At 23.9% G+C, this 12,974-nt stretch overlaps 1 protein-coding gene across 3 annotated transcripts in view; it reads right to left on the minus strand.

Annotated features, from left to right (window-relative positions):
- LOC122509026 (protein phosphatase 1 regulatory subunit 12A) overlaps positions 1-12,974 on the minus strand; it is an 88,036-nt gene that overhangs the window by 62,149 nt on the left and 12,913 nt on the right. For all 3 annotated transcript variants that reach the window (XM_043622778.1, XM_043622770.1, XM_043622787.1), the window contains exons 2-7: positions 8,936-9,066; positions 8,414-8,532; positions 7,543-7,702; positions 4,829-4,973; positions 4,148-4,281; positions 1,706-1,851 (exon numbers count right to left, since the gene is read on the minus strand). In XM_043622778.1, coding sequence (XP_043478713.1) covers positions 1,706-1,851; positions 4,148-4,281; positions 4,829-4,973; positions 7,543-7,702; positions 8,414-8,532; positions 8,936-9,066 — 835 coding nt within the window. The remainder of the gene's footprint in view (positions 1-1,705; positions 1,852-4,147; positions 4,282-4,828; positions 4,974-7,542; positions 7,703-8,413; positions 8,533-8,935; positions 9,067-12,974) is intronic.

Raw genomic sequence — 12,974 nt, forward strand, 5'->3', positions numbered from 1 at the left:
GAAATTTTCAAAAATAATTGAATTCCTGAGAAGAATTTGATTATTTATGAAAATAATTGAATTATTGCGAAAAATTTTATTGAAATGTTTAAAAAGAATTGAATTTCTGTGAAAAATTTCGTTATTTTTGAAAATAATTGAAATTTTTCGATGAGTTTTATTATTTATGAAAGTAATTGAATTCTTGCTTGGAATTTCATAAAAAAAATTAAAAAATTTCATAAAAATGCTTGGAATTCAAAAAATTGAATTTACATGAAAAATGTTATTATTAGTGAAAGTAATTGAATTATTGTGGAGAATTGTACAAAAATTTTGTTAAATAATTGATTTTTTCGAAATTTTTTTCAAATGCTATTTTAAGTTAATTGAGTTCCTTTGAAAAATTCTAATATTGCATTGAATTTTATGATTTATGAAAATAATTGAATAGTTGCTAAGAATTTTATTAAAATTTTCAAAAATAATTGAATGTTATGATAATTTTATTTTAAATAATTGAATTCTTGTGGAAAACTTTATTTGTGGAAATAATTGAATTCTTCGATTAATTAATTGAAAATAGTATTAAAAATAATTGAATTTTTTCGATGAGTTTTATTATTTAGGACAATAATTGAATTCTTGCTTAAAATTTTATCAACAATTTTTTGAAAAAAAATTGAATTTCCATGAAAAATGTTATTATAAATGAAAATAATTGAATTTCGAATATTTTTTGAAAATAATTGAATCGTTTTAAAGAATTTGATCATAATGTTTGAGAATAGTTTTTTGATTTCTAGTATTAGCGAATTTAAAGTAGTGGAAAAATTCTCAAAAAAAAAAAACAGAAATAGTAGCTTTTAGTGGCTGAAATCTAAAAAAAGTTCCCAAATAGTAGCATAACGTGAAAAAAGTAGTAAATAGTAAATTTTAGTAGATGAGTGCGAAGTATGAAAATAGAGAACTACCAAAACTAAATGTGAATAAAACGAAGTAAAAATAAATTAACATACTTATAAAACAAAAAGGAAAACTACAACTTCTATTTCACAAAATCCTTTGGAAATTAGTTAGACTTACTATATGTAATGAAAACATATTTTGAATCTATTTCCAACAAATCAAAAAATTCTTAACTTATAAAAACTATAAACAAGAAATTGTTTATAAGGTTTTTAAAAATGTTTACAATAATTAAAATTACTCCCAAAAAATAACTTTTTGCAAATAAATAACTATATATTTTGGTATTTTAATTTAACATAAGCTTGAATATTAATAATAAATAAACAAAAATTTTAATGAAAGGAAAAGAAGACAATTTCTAAGAATAAAAGAAACGGTCATTTTTTTAAAAAAAAAGTTGATAGGAACACAAACTCACCATCGTCATTAATATAAGAATTATTCGACGGATTGGAATTAGATTGATCTGAGCAGGTGGAAGTTTGTGATTCTGAGCTAGTCTCAGAATCACTTTCACATTCGCTTGCTTCAGTATCCATCTCATCCTCCTCCTCTAATCCATGCAGCATTATCACAAGAATTTTTTTTTATTTTAATTATAAGAAAGTGTATTAAAATTTTTCACTCTTCAAAAATTATCACTACTTTAGAAGAAAAACTGATTGACACAGAGAAAAATTTTATTTCTAATTTGTTTACAAAACTCTCAGTGCACTTCTAAAATAAACTCTAATAAAATTAAAAATTTTCTTACCGACTTCACTATTAGTTCCCGTACTAGATTCCTCCTTATCAGACTGAATTTCTAATTCAACTTTCTTAACTTTGTTCGGTGTTTCTTCTTCATAAATTTCTACACCTTCCTGATCACTCACTGTATTTTCTTTATTTGTAGATACACTGTAAAAATTAACAATTCAATTAATATCAACTGTTGAAATTTAAATAAATGTTTGCAATCTTAAAAATAATGTCAAATTTCGAGTTTTTTAAAAAAACTTTAAATACTTTTAGAAAATATTTTTGCATGTTATGGGATAACAAAAATGCATAATGATTTCTAATAGGGGCACATCCCTAGAATCTTTAACTTTTCAATAAGAAAAAAATGTTTACTTTTTTTTTTACAGTATTGAAACTTTGTTTACATAAACTTTAAGAACCAAACTTTCAAATTCTGTTCACTTTCAAAGATAATATTCTGAGAAGAATTTAATTATTTTGCAAAAATTTTAATAAAATTCAATAATTAAATGTTTTATTTCAATTATTTAAGAAAATCGATTATTTTAAAAACTTGAAACAAATTCTTCATAAAATTCAATTACTTTCAAAATTTTTAATTAAAAACAAATGTTTAATTAATAAAGAAAATCCATTTAAAAAAAAAATTGTAAGAAATTTTTCAAAAGAATTTAATTAGGATTTTCAAAAAAATTTAATAAAATTCTTCGCAAGATTTCAATTATTTTCATGAACAGTAAAATTCTTCGAAGGAATTCAATTATTCTCAAATTTTTTGATAAAATTCTTTGCAAGATTTCAATGATTTTCAATACATTAATTTTAAAATTGAAAATATTTGAAAAGTTAGGAAACAAAACAGCAACAACAACTAAATTCAAACTGCGAACAGATTATTAACTAATTTACTAATTAATTATTCTTGTTTATTGATTTCAGAAATTTTAATAAAATTCTTCGCATGAATTCAATTATTTTCATAAATAATAACATTCTTCGTAAGAATTCAAATTACTTTTTATAAATAGTAAATTTTTTTGCAAAAATTCAATTATTTTTAAATAAAATTTTAATAACATTTCACAAACGAATACAATTATTTTCTAAAATTTTAATAAAATCCTTCGCAACAATTCAATTATTTTTTTAAATGGTAAACATCTTTGCAAAAATTCAATTATTTTCAAAAAAAAGTTCACGAAAGCATTCAATTTTTTATCTTAATTCGATATAAAATATTTCAAAAGAATTCAATTATTTTCTAAAAAATTTTACGAAAGAATTCAATTTTTTTCTTAATTCGATATAAAATATTTCAATTATTTTCTTAATTCATTATAAAAAATTTCAAAAGAATTCAATAATTATTTTCTAAAATTTCAATAAATTCTTCGAAATAATTTAAATTATATTTGTAAATCGTAAAATTCTTTGCAAAAATTCAATTATTTTCAAAAAAATTTCACGAAAGAATTCAATTTTTTTCTTAATTTGTTATAAAATTTTTCAAAAGAATTCAATTATTTTGTAAAAATTTTAATAAAATTCAATAATTAAATGTTTAATTTCAATTATTAACAAACACGATTATTTTAAAAACTTGAAAGAAATCGTTAATAAAATTGAAATATTTTAAAAATTATTAAAAAAACTCCATTATTTAAAAAATAAAGTTAAAAAAAAATTCTTCAAAAAGAATTTAATTAGAATCATAAATAATTTTAACATAATTCTTCACGAGAATTCAATTATTTTCTTAAATAAAAAAAAAATTTTCGAAGGAATTCTATTATCAAATTTTTTAAAAAAATTTTTTCAACAATTACAATTAATTTTAAAATTGAAATTAATATTAGATTATTATATTAATTATATTATTATTGCTTGTGAAAATCTGAATTAGTTTCAACCGATTGAATTATCAAAGAATTAAATTAATTAAACTGAATTGTAAAAATATAAAATTGTAGTTCATAAAGTTTATCATACAATTTTCAAAAACTTTTTTTTCTATTTAAATTCGATCCTCGTAAACTTTCCAATTTTCTTTTCCTTTTTTTTCTTTTTTCTATTCTCTCGTATCTTATCTTTTTTCAGAATTAATTTTGTTGGATCCATTCTTGTGTGTGAAAAATCTTGAAATAAACTTTGAAACTTAATATTTAGTTTTTAATTAATAAAAGTTATTGAAATTATCAAAATGTATGCGAGGGACATGAAATTTAAAGGTTCCAGAGATATGCCCATATATTTAAAAGTACTTATTAACTTTTTCAAAATATTTTTGGTAGACTGCTAATGTGTAAATTTTTTAGTACCTTTTCAATTAAGAAAATTTTTCATATTAAAAATGAATATTTTTAGAAATCATTATGCATTTTGTATTAAATACCAGAATATGCCAAAATATTGAAAATTACATCTGGTGAAATATGTAATAATATCTACTTACCGTTTCTTTGGTATTGCCTGTTGCTTCTTGTTAATGATTTGAGGATGGTCTTTAAATAAAATTTGTTGCTTCTTCTTTAGTTCTTCTAAACCTTTCAGGATGTCACTGTCAGCCACGTCAAATGCCGTCTGACCCTGGATCAATAAAAAAAGAACATTTAAATTAATTACAAAAAAAAACCATTAAATGATGAAATAACACGAACTGAGTAGAACAAAAAAAAAAGATTTTAATGAATTAGAGATTTATTTAGTCAAAAATGAAGAATCAAAAATTTAAATATGAAAAATAATAATATGTATCTAAAAAAAGAAAATGGGTAAAATATAGAAACAATAATTGCGGCATTCTATTTTAAACCGTTTCAACAACAAAAGACGATCGCGAGTAGTTTTAAGTGTAATTTTATTTTATAAAAAAGAGTTTTAAGTAAGTAAGAATTTTAAGTTTTAAGTAAGAGTCTTTTTATTCTATAAGAAGGAATTACTAATAAGTTATAGCCTAATAACATAATACCAACGATTTAATTTTCAAACACTAAAATCTGAATAGTGAATGAAACAGAAAAAATCATCGTGTCTTTTTTTGTTGAAACGGTTTGAAATAAAAAGCCTCACATAAAAAAACATTTAACAATGCTTTAAACTTATAAAATAATAAGGTTAAAATAATGAAACATACAGCATAATTCTTAATATCCATATCACAGAAATTTTCTACAAGGAGTTTACAAGCTTCTAATTGGCCCCAATGTGCTGCTCCATGCAAAGGCGTCCATCCGTCATAATCCTGGGCGTTCACGTCACATCGAGCTTGCAATAAAATGCTGAAAAAATTTTATTATATTAATAAAAATATTAATAAAAAAGCTGGATGCTCGATGATTTAAAAAATGCAGTAAATCATATATAAGATTCTTTAATACAATTTGATTATATTCTGAGGATTTATGTCGCTAAATATGTTTTACAGTCTTTTAAATAATCTTTTAAAATTATTAACAAGTCACGCAGTCATATATAACCCATTTTGCAACAACTCAGTAAAAATCATTATCTTCATAAATAATAAAATTTTTCATAGGATTTAAATTATTTTTTATAAAATTTAAAATAAATTCTTCGAAAAATGCATTTATTTTCAAAAATTTTTTGCAAGAATTCAATTACATTTCACAAATAATGAAATTTTTCCCTAAAATTCAAATATTAAAAAAAGTAATAAAATTCGTTACAAGAATTCAATTATTTTCATAAATAATAAAATTCTTTACAGGATTTGAATTATTTAAAAAAATGTAATAAAAATACGTAGCAAGAATTCAATTATTCTTCTAAATAATAAAACTCTTCACAGGATTTCAATTAGTTTTTAATACAATTTTAAGTAAATTCTTCGAAAAAAGTAATTATTTTCAAAAAGTTTTTTAAAATTCTTTGAAAGAATTCAATTATTAATTATTTTTAATACTTTTTGCAAAACTTCCTTAAGAATGTTTAAATCCATTTGTTTACAACTCTATTTTACGAAATTTCGATTATTCGGAAATTCTTCAATTAAATATTAGAAAATAAAAACTTTAAATAATTTTAAACAAATTCTATTAAACTTTATAAAAAAATTAATTCTACAAAATTGTCAGTTAAAAGTATGAAAAATTCAAATTTTCAAAGATTTTAATTTGAAACCTTTTCAAAATACAATTATTTTTAAAAATTCATGATAAAAAACTTTTAATATTCAATTGTCATTTAAAATTTCATCTGAAATTCTATTTTAAATCAATTTTTATTATAAAATTCTACGAGAATTCAATTATTAAAATACAAATAAATAATAATAAATAATAAGAAATTGAATAAATGAATGTTTTTCAGAAATTAAATTCTCATACAGAATTTTATTAACAAATTTTTAAATAATTGAATTTTTTCGACGAATTTTAATAAAATTTTCAAGAATAAAATAATAAAAATTGAATCTCTGCAAAAAAATTTATTTAAGAAGTGTTTGACATACGAACGTCAAATCACGGGAAATGACTATCCTTTCGGGTTAAAAAGATTTCATTTAAAAATCAAATGAAATCAGTTACTATTCAAACGTTTTTCTTTTTTCCAATAAACTTCTAATATTTTTATATTTAAAAGATTCCTTTTACAATAAAACTATTTCTGCTAACGATTAAAGGGGTAGGTGGTCACTTTTTCTAAAAAATATTTTCTAATCCTTTTTGTCTAAAAAAAGCAATTTCTAATAAAATCTGCTTTCTAAAAAACGTTTTTCTAACAAGTTTTGATTTCTAAAAAAAAGTTTTTCTAAAAAGTAATGATTTCTAATATTCATAAACTTTGTAAAATTCCATAATTTTGATACAAGTTAGAAAATTGTTAAAAAATTAAGATTAAGAAATAGAAACTATTTTTTTGCATATTTTCTGTTTCTCAATTACAATTTTATTTACAAAATTATAAGTTTCTTTTTTAAAAGTAGACAATTTTTTATAAAATTACTATTTCTTATCACAATTTGTTAACAAAATTCTGTTCATTTAAAAAAAAAAATAATTTGCATCATTTTTTTATACCAAAATTTCCAAAATTAATTTATTTATAAAACATTTTTTGAAAAAATTTTAAATACCTTTAGGAAAAATAATTCTTATCATTTCTATTTGTTAATTACGATTTTAAAATTTTGTTAAAATTGCATAATTTCTATTTTTTATTGAGTATAATTTTTTAACAAAATTTCAAGTATTGTTAAAAAAGATTTTTTTGAACATTACTTCTATTAGAAAAAGAAATTTTTAGAAAATGACCTTTATTAGAAGAAAGAAAATTAGAAAATCCTCTTCATTAGAAAAAAGTTTCTTAGAAATTCATTAGAAAAAAAATGTTTGGAAAATAAAAAATTAGAAAATACGTTTTAGAAAAACTGTACCCCAATCGATTAAAGGACATGATTCAAAAGGAAATTAGTTTTATTTTTAATAGATCATTTCTGTGAGTGTTACTGGAATTTTTGTGTACAATTCACATGTCAGTAATACAATAAGAACGTGTCTAACAAACTTTATTAGCTTAGAGGCTGTCTTCACAATCATTTAAATCAGCATTTAATTAATCCAACCCTGCACTCCTAAATTAAAAAACGCATGTGCCAAGTTTCAGCCAAATCGGTCACTGACACTTGAGTAGCTTTACTTGTTGGTAAGGTTTATTTCTCTAATATTTAAATTAGTCTTATTTTTCCGGTTATTGTGTGTTAAATGTGTTATGTAGAACCGGTATGATTGTACGTTCAAGAACTCGTTTGGGTACCGGAAGTTTTACTTTGTGTGAGGTTTTTCAGAAAACGTGATCGTCAGTTTGCATTAAAAAATGAATACTAACTTCATGACGTTTATGTAGCCCTTGGCAGCAGCCACGTGCAATGCAGTTGCTCCTGTTCTAGGATGTACTGTATCTTTACCAAAAGCTCCGGATCTCCAAGCTTTTGCATCATTTAGCATCGATCTCTCTTCTTCACTTCTAGCTTGATCGCAGTCTATACCTGCAATTTATTTTATTAATTTCTGCTCAGGTAGAAGATTATTTAACTCATTAAAGATTTTAACAATGTTATAATAATAACACTCTGTTTTTATTTATTTTTTTCAAATAAGTTACTTTAATTTTGGGTGTTAAAAGATTTTAATTTTAACAAAAAGTATTTAAGGTAAATGGATATCATTCAGCACAATGTCCCTACTTTGGTTTTGGCGCCAAGCTGTATTTGCAGAAAATTACCGCCAATACATAATATCAAATGGCGTTTCAACTGTTTAATGATTCTTATAGATGACACTTGAAACTATTTCATTTTCGACCATTTGAACCTTTCCAAGTTTTTGAGAATAATATATGACGCGGCACGAAGAAAAAGACATAAGAAGCCAAAACTTTTTGATTATGTTTGTTATTCTTTAAGTAGAAATACATAACGAGAGTTAATTCCTAATTCAATGTAATGATGTTCAAGCCTTTATTGTATTAAAAAAACCAATAAAAATGGTTTTTTATTTCAAGAAAGTAAAAAAGCATCTTTTATTCAAAGTTAAGTGATCATAAAAAGAACCTAAAAGTATTTGCTTTCCGTTCAGAAGATTAACTTTTCCACGGAATTGCTGTTATGCAACAACTAAATAACAAATCTTTTAAAGATTTTTTAAATGATATTATACACTTACAAGTACTTTTTAAAGAGAAATTCAAAGACTTTTACCTGCTTTATTAATATGCTGTTGGAGCATATCTTCCATTTCATCGCTTTCTGCGATATCGAGAGCCAATTCGCCATCATTATTTACTGCAGCGAGATTACATCCTTGTTCAATTAAGTATCTGAAAAGAATTTAAGTACATTAAAGTATCAATCCACTTTAATTCACCCCTTACACAGATTTTCTTTCAATTATAGTTTATGAAAAAAAAATATATTTTTCGTAACACAGTGATAAAAATGTCGTGATTTCTCACTTTGTATAGGTCTGACTTCTAAACGACAGAATCAAACTCAAATATCCGAACAATGCCGATATTCTTGTCCGACGATCAAGATTATAAAATAATCAAGATCTATCGCATTCGTCTAATTGTGCAATTTTTAGAACGAGTTTTAGTTGTATTTGGTAAAGAACACTTGTTTCGAAATGTACAATAGTACATTTTGAAACAAGTGTTTTCTTTATTTTATTTTACTAATTTTTAATTTTTTATTAATTCTTTTATTTTCTATTTTACTTACTTAGCAATTGAAATAAATCCGCAGGAGGCAGTGGCATGTAAAGGTGTCCAGCCCTCATTATCTCCACGATTTATATCTGCGCCTTGTTCAACTAAAAACTCCACCATATCTAAATCATCATCGATGCATGCCTGCAAAAAAAAAAAATAATCATTCAATTTCAATTCTAAATTATTCGAAAACATAAATAACTTTATTTTTAAATAACTATTTAAAAAATATAATTTCTTCGTAGGAAGAATTAAAATTATAGGGGAGAGTGGGGCAAGACAGGGTACTTAAGGTTTAAAACGCAAAAAAACGAAAATTATCGAATATATACTTTATTATTATTTTTAATTATCATCTTTGGGAATCAGTCTTTCGTAAAAAAGCCGTACAAAGGCCATCTGTTTCTTAAAAAAGCTTATAATTAATAATATTGAAAAAATTGCAAATCTCCCCATCTTGCCCCACTGGCGGGTAAGATGGGGTACCCGTAGGGGTAAGATGGGGTACTCAAGAAAGCAACCTATTTATGTCGACAAATTTCACAAGTAAAGGTTGCATCTTCATCTTCATGCATAACTGCAGTGAGCCCATTGGCCGCAGACAAAAAAAGCAGCCCAGCCTTCATTTGAGTCTAAATAATAACCATTACAATTTATAGAGACAAGGTGTATTTTCCACTTTACCATCGCTAATTGATGATTTAACCTGACAAGCTTTTTTCTTTTTGGTCACTCTTATTTTATTCAGTCTTGATTTTAGTAGTTTTCTTAACTTCTCTTATTTCTCTTTTTTTTGCTTAATTTGTGAACCCCGTCTTGCCCCACTCTCTCCTACCCCATCTTGCCCGCACCTACGAAATTGAATAAAACGATTAATTACTACAATTTACGATTCAACAAAGAAAAAAAACATATGCTTCCCTTCTTCTGTAACCCTTGAAAGTTAGAAAAAAATTTATACAGTTCATTAACTGTTATTATTAAGTAATAAACACCTCCTAAAAAATGTGAAAAAATGACAAGGAAATCGTCAAAAACAGTTTTTTTAGTAAAACAGATAAAAGATTTGTTCTCATGGCTTTTAGGTTTTGTAAACAAGAAACTATCGTCTCGGTGCAGTATTATGTAAAATATAATCGCGATTGGTTAATTCGTTTGTTAAATAAGGCCGGTACCCCGTCTTGCCCCACTCTCCCCTACTTCAAATTAATTATCTTTGAAAAAGTATTTTGAGATTTTTCAAATCCATTTGTTTACAATTCAATTTTACAAAATTTCGATCATTCGGAAATTCTTCAATTGAATATATAGGGGAACATAGTCTAGGTCGGCCACCTTTTTGACTTTTGTTTATAACTTTTTTTTAAAAATGAATTTGGACAATTGAAGTATATGGTTGGAAAGTCCTGTTTAATAGGAACATTTTTTCTGTACAAAGTAAATTGACAGGTTTAAAAATGAAAAAGTTATAAAGATTTAAAAAAAAAAAAATTTGTAGTCCAGGTTGGCCATTACAGTCAAGGTCGGCCATGTTTAAAATTCAAAGGGCATTAATCGTTAAAAAATAAAATAACATGTTTGGAGTTACGGAAAATTGATTCTTTATTGTTTACAGTTTGTAACTTAATGAAATAACAAAATAATAACAATAAACAATATACAAAAATAAATATAAATAAAAAAAAGTTTTGCACTAAAATATTAATAAAATTAAATAAAAATATTAATAAGATGATCAATTATATTATGAGTTATACAGAATTGCAGTTTTTGCAAATGAAGTAGCTCGTCCTCAACTTTGCGCATTTTAAACACATAGTGGCCGACCTTGACAGTAAGTAACATTACCGAATTGTTGTAACCATAAAGAAATACGTTTCGGGATTCGATTTTTTACTTTGTTTTCCTTTCAACCATGAGTCCCACAAATTTTCTGCATACTTGCCTTGACGATTCAATTTGTTTTTTATCTTTTATTAATGGTTTTTCACATTATGCACAAAACTTTTTTTGAGCTTTTTTTGTACCGACGTCACAGAAAACACAATTTTCGATTTTCCGAAAATGTAATTGAACAAAAAGTTAGGTTTCACTAAGACAAGCTTCGACAAAAATGCGCGTAGGTGGCGCTAGTGAACTTGACAAAAAAACGCGAGTGGCCTACCTAGACAGTAGGCCAACCTTGACTACATTCCCCTATATATTAGAAAAAAAATTTCAAATCATTTTAAGAAAAATTCAAAAACTTTTTCAAAAACATTAATAATTTTACAGAATTGTTAGTAAAAATTTTAAAAGATTCAAATTTTCAAAAATTTTAATCTGAAACATTTTTAAAATTCAATTATTATCTAAAATTTTCACTGAAATTCATTTTTAAATTAATTTTCATTAGAAAATTCTTCGAGAATTCAATTATTCAAATAGATAGAAAAATAAATAATTATTAAATAATTGAATATTTCTTAAAATTGAATTCTCATAAAAAATGTTATCAACAAATTTTTAAATATAATTGAATTCTTTCGACGAATTTTAATAAAATGTTTAAGAATAATTACATTTTTCGTAGAATTCGATTGAAATTGTATTAAAAATAATAGATAAGTAGTTGCTATAAGAATTTTATTAAAATTTTCAAAAATAATTGAATTCCTGAGAAGAATTTTACCTATTATTTATGAAAATAATTGAATTCTTTCGAAGAATTTTATTGCAATTTTCTAAAATAATTTATTTCATTCATGAAATTTTATGAAAATATAGAAAAAAAATTGTATTCTTTTGAAAAATTTTAAAAAAATTGAATTGTTTCGAAGGATTTATTAAAATTTTAGAAAATAATTGAATTCTTTCGTGAAATTTTATTATAATTTTGTTGGAAATAATTGAATTTTAACAAAAAACTTTAGTATTTATAAAACGAATTGGATTCTTCCAAAGAAAGTTATTATTTATGATTAAAATAATTGAATTGTTCATAAGAATTTTATAAACAAAGTTTTAAATAATTAATTTTTTCGAAATATATAATAAATATTATGAAAATTTTATTTTAAATAATTGAATTGTTGTTGAAAACTATTTTCGTGAAAATAATTGAATTTTTCAATTAATTAATTGAAAATAGTAGGGGAGTATCGTCGAGGTTGGACCACTGTCTAGGTAGGCCACTCGCATTTTTTTGTCAAGTTCACTAGCGCCACCTACGCGCATACTTGTCGAAGCTTGTCTTAGTGAAACCTAACTTTTTGTTTAATTACATTTTCGGAGAATCGAAAATTGTGTTTTCTGTGACGTCGGTACAAAAAAAGCTCAAAAAAGTTTTGTGCATCATGTGAAAAATCATTAATAAAAGATAAAAAAAAATTGAATCGTCAAGGCAAGCATGCAGAAATTTTGTGGGACTCATGGTTGAAAGAAAATCAAAGTGAAAAATCGAATCCCGAAACGTATTTCCTTATGGTTACAACAATTCGGTAATGTTACTTACTGTCAAGGTCGGCCACTATGTGTTTAAAATGCGCAAAGATGAGGACGAGCGACTTCATTTGCAAAAACTGCAATATTCTATATAACTCATAATATAATTGATCATCTTATTAATATTTTTATTTAATTTTATTAATATTGCAGTGCAAAATTTTTTTTTATTTATATTTATTTTTTATATTGTTTATTGTTATTATTTTGTTATTTCATTAAGTTACAAGCTGTAAACAATAAAGAATCAATTTTCCGTAACTCCAAACATGTTATTTCATTTTTTAACGATTAATGACCTTTGAATTTTAAACATGGCCGACCTTGACTGTAAGGACCAACCTGGACTACAAATTTTTTTTTTTAAATCTTTATAACTTTTTCATTTTAAAACCAATCAATTTACTTTATACAGAAAAGATGTTCCTATTAAACAGGACTTTCCAACCATATACTTCAATTGTCCAAATTCATTTTTTAAAAAAAGTTATAAACAAAAGTCAAAAAGTGGGCCGACCTCGACTATGTTCCCCTATTAAAAATAATTGAAATTCTTCGATTTTTTA

This window comes from Leptopilina heterotoma, unplaced genomic scaffold (assembly GCF_015476425.1).
Source record: "Leptopilina heterotoma isolate Lh14 unplaced genomic scaffold, ASM1547642v1 Lhet_115, whole genome shotgun sequence".
Lineage (NCBI taxonomy): Eukaryota > Metazoa > Arthropoda > Insecta > Hymenoptera > Figitidae > Leptopilina > Leptopilina heterotoma.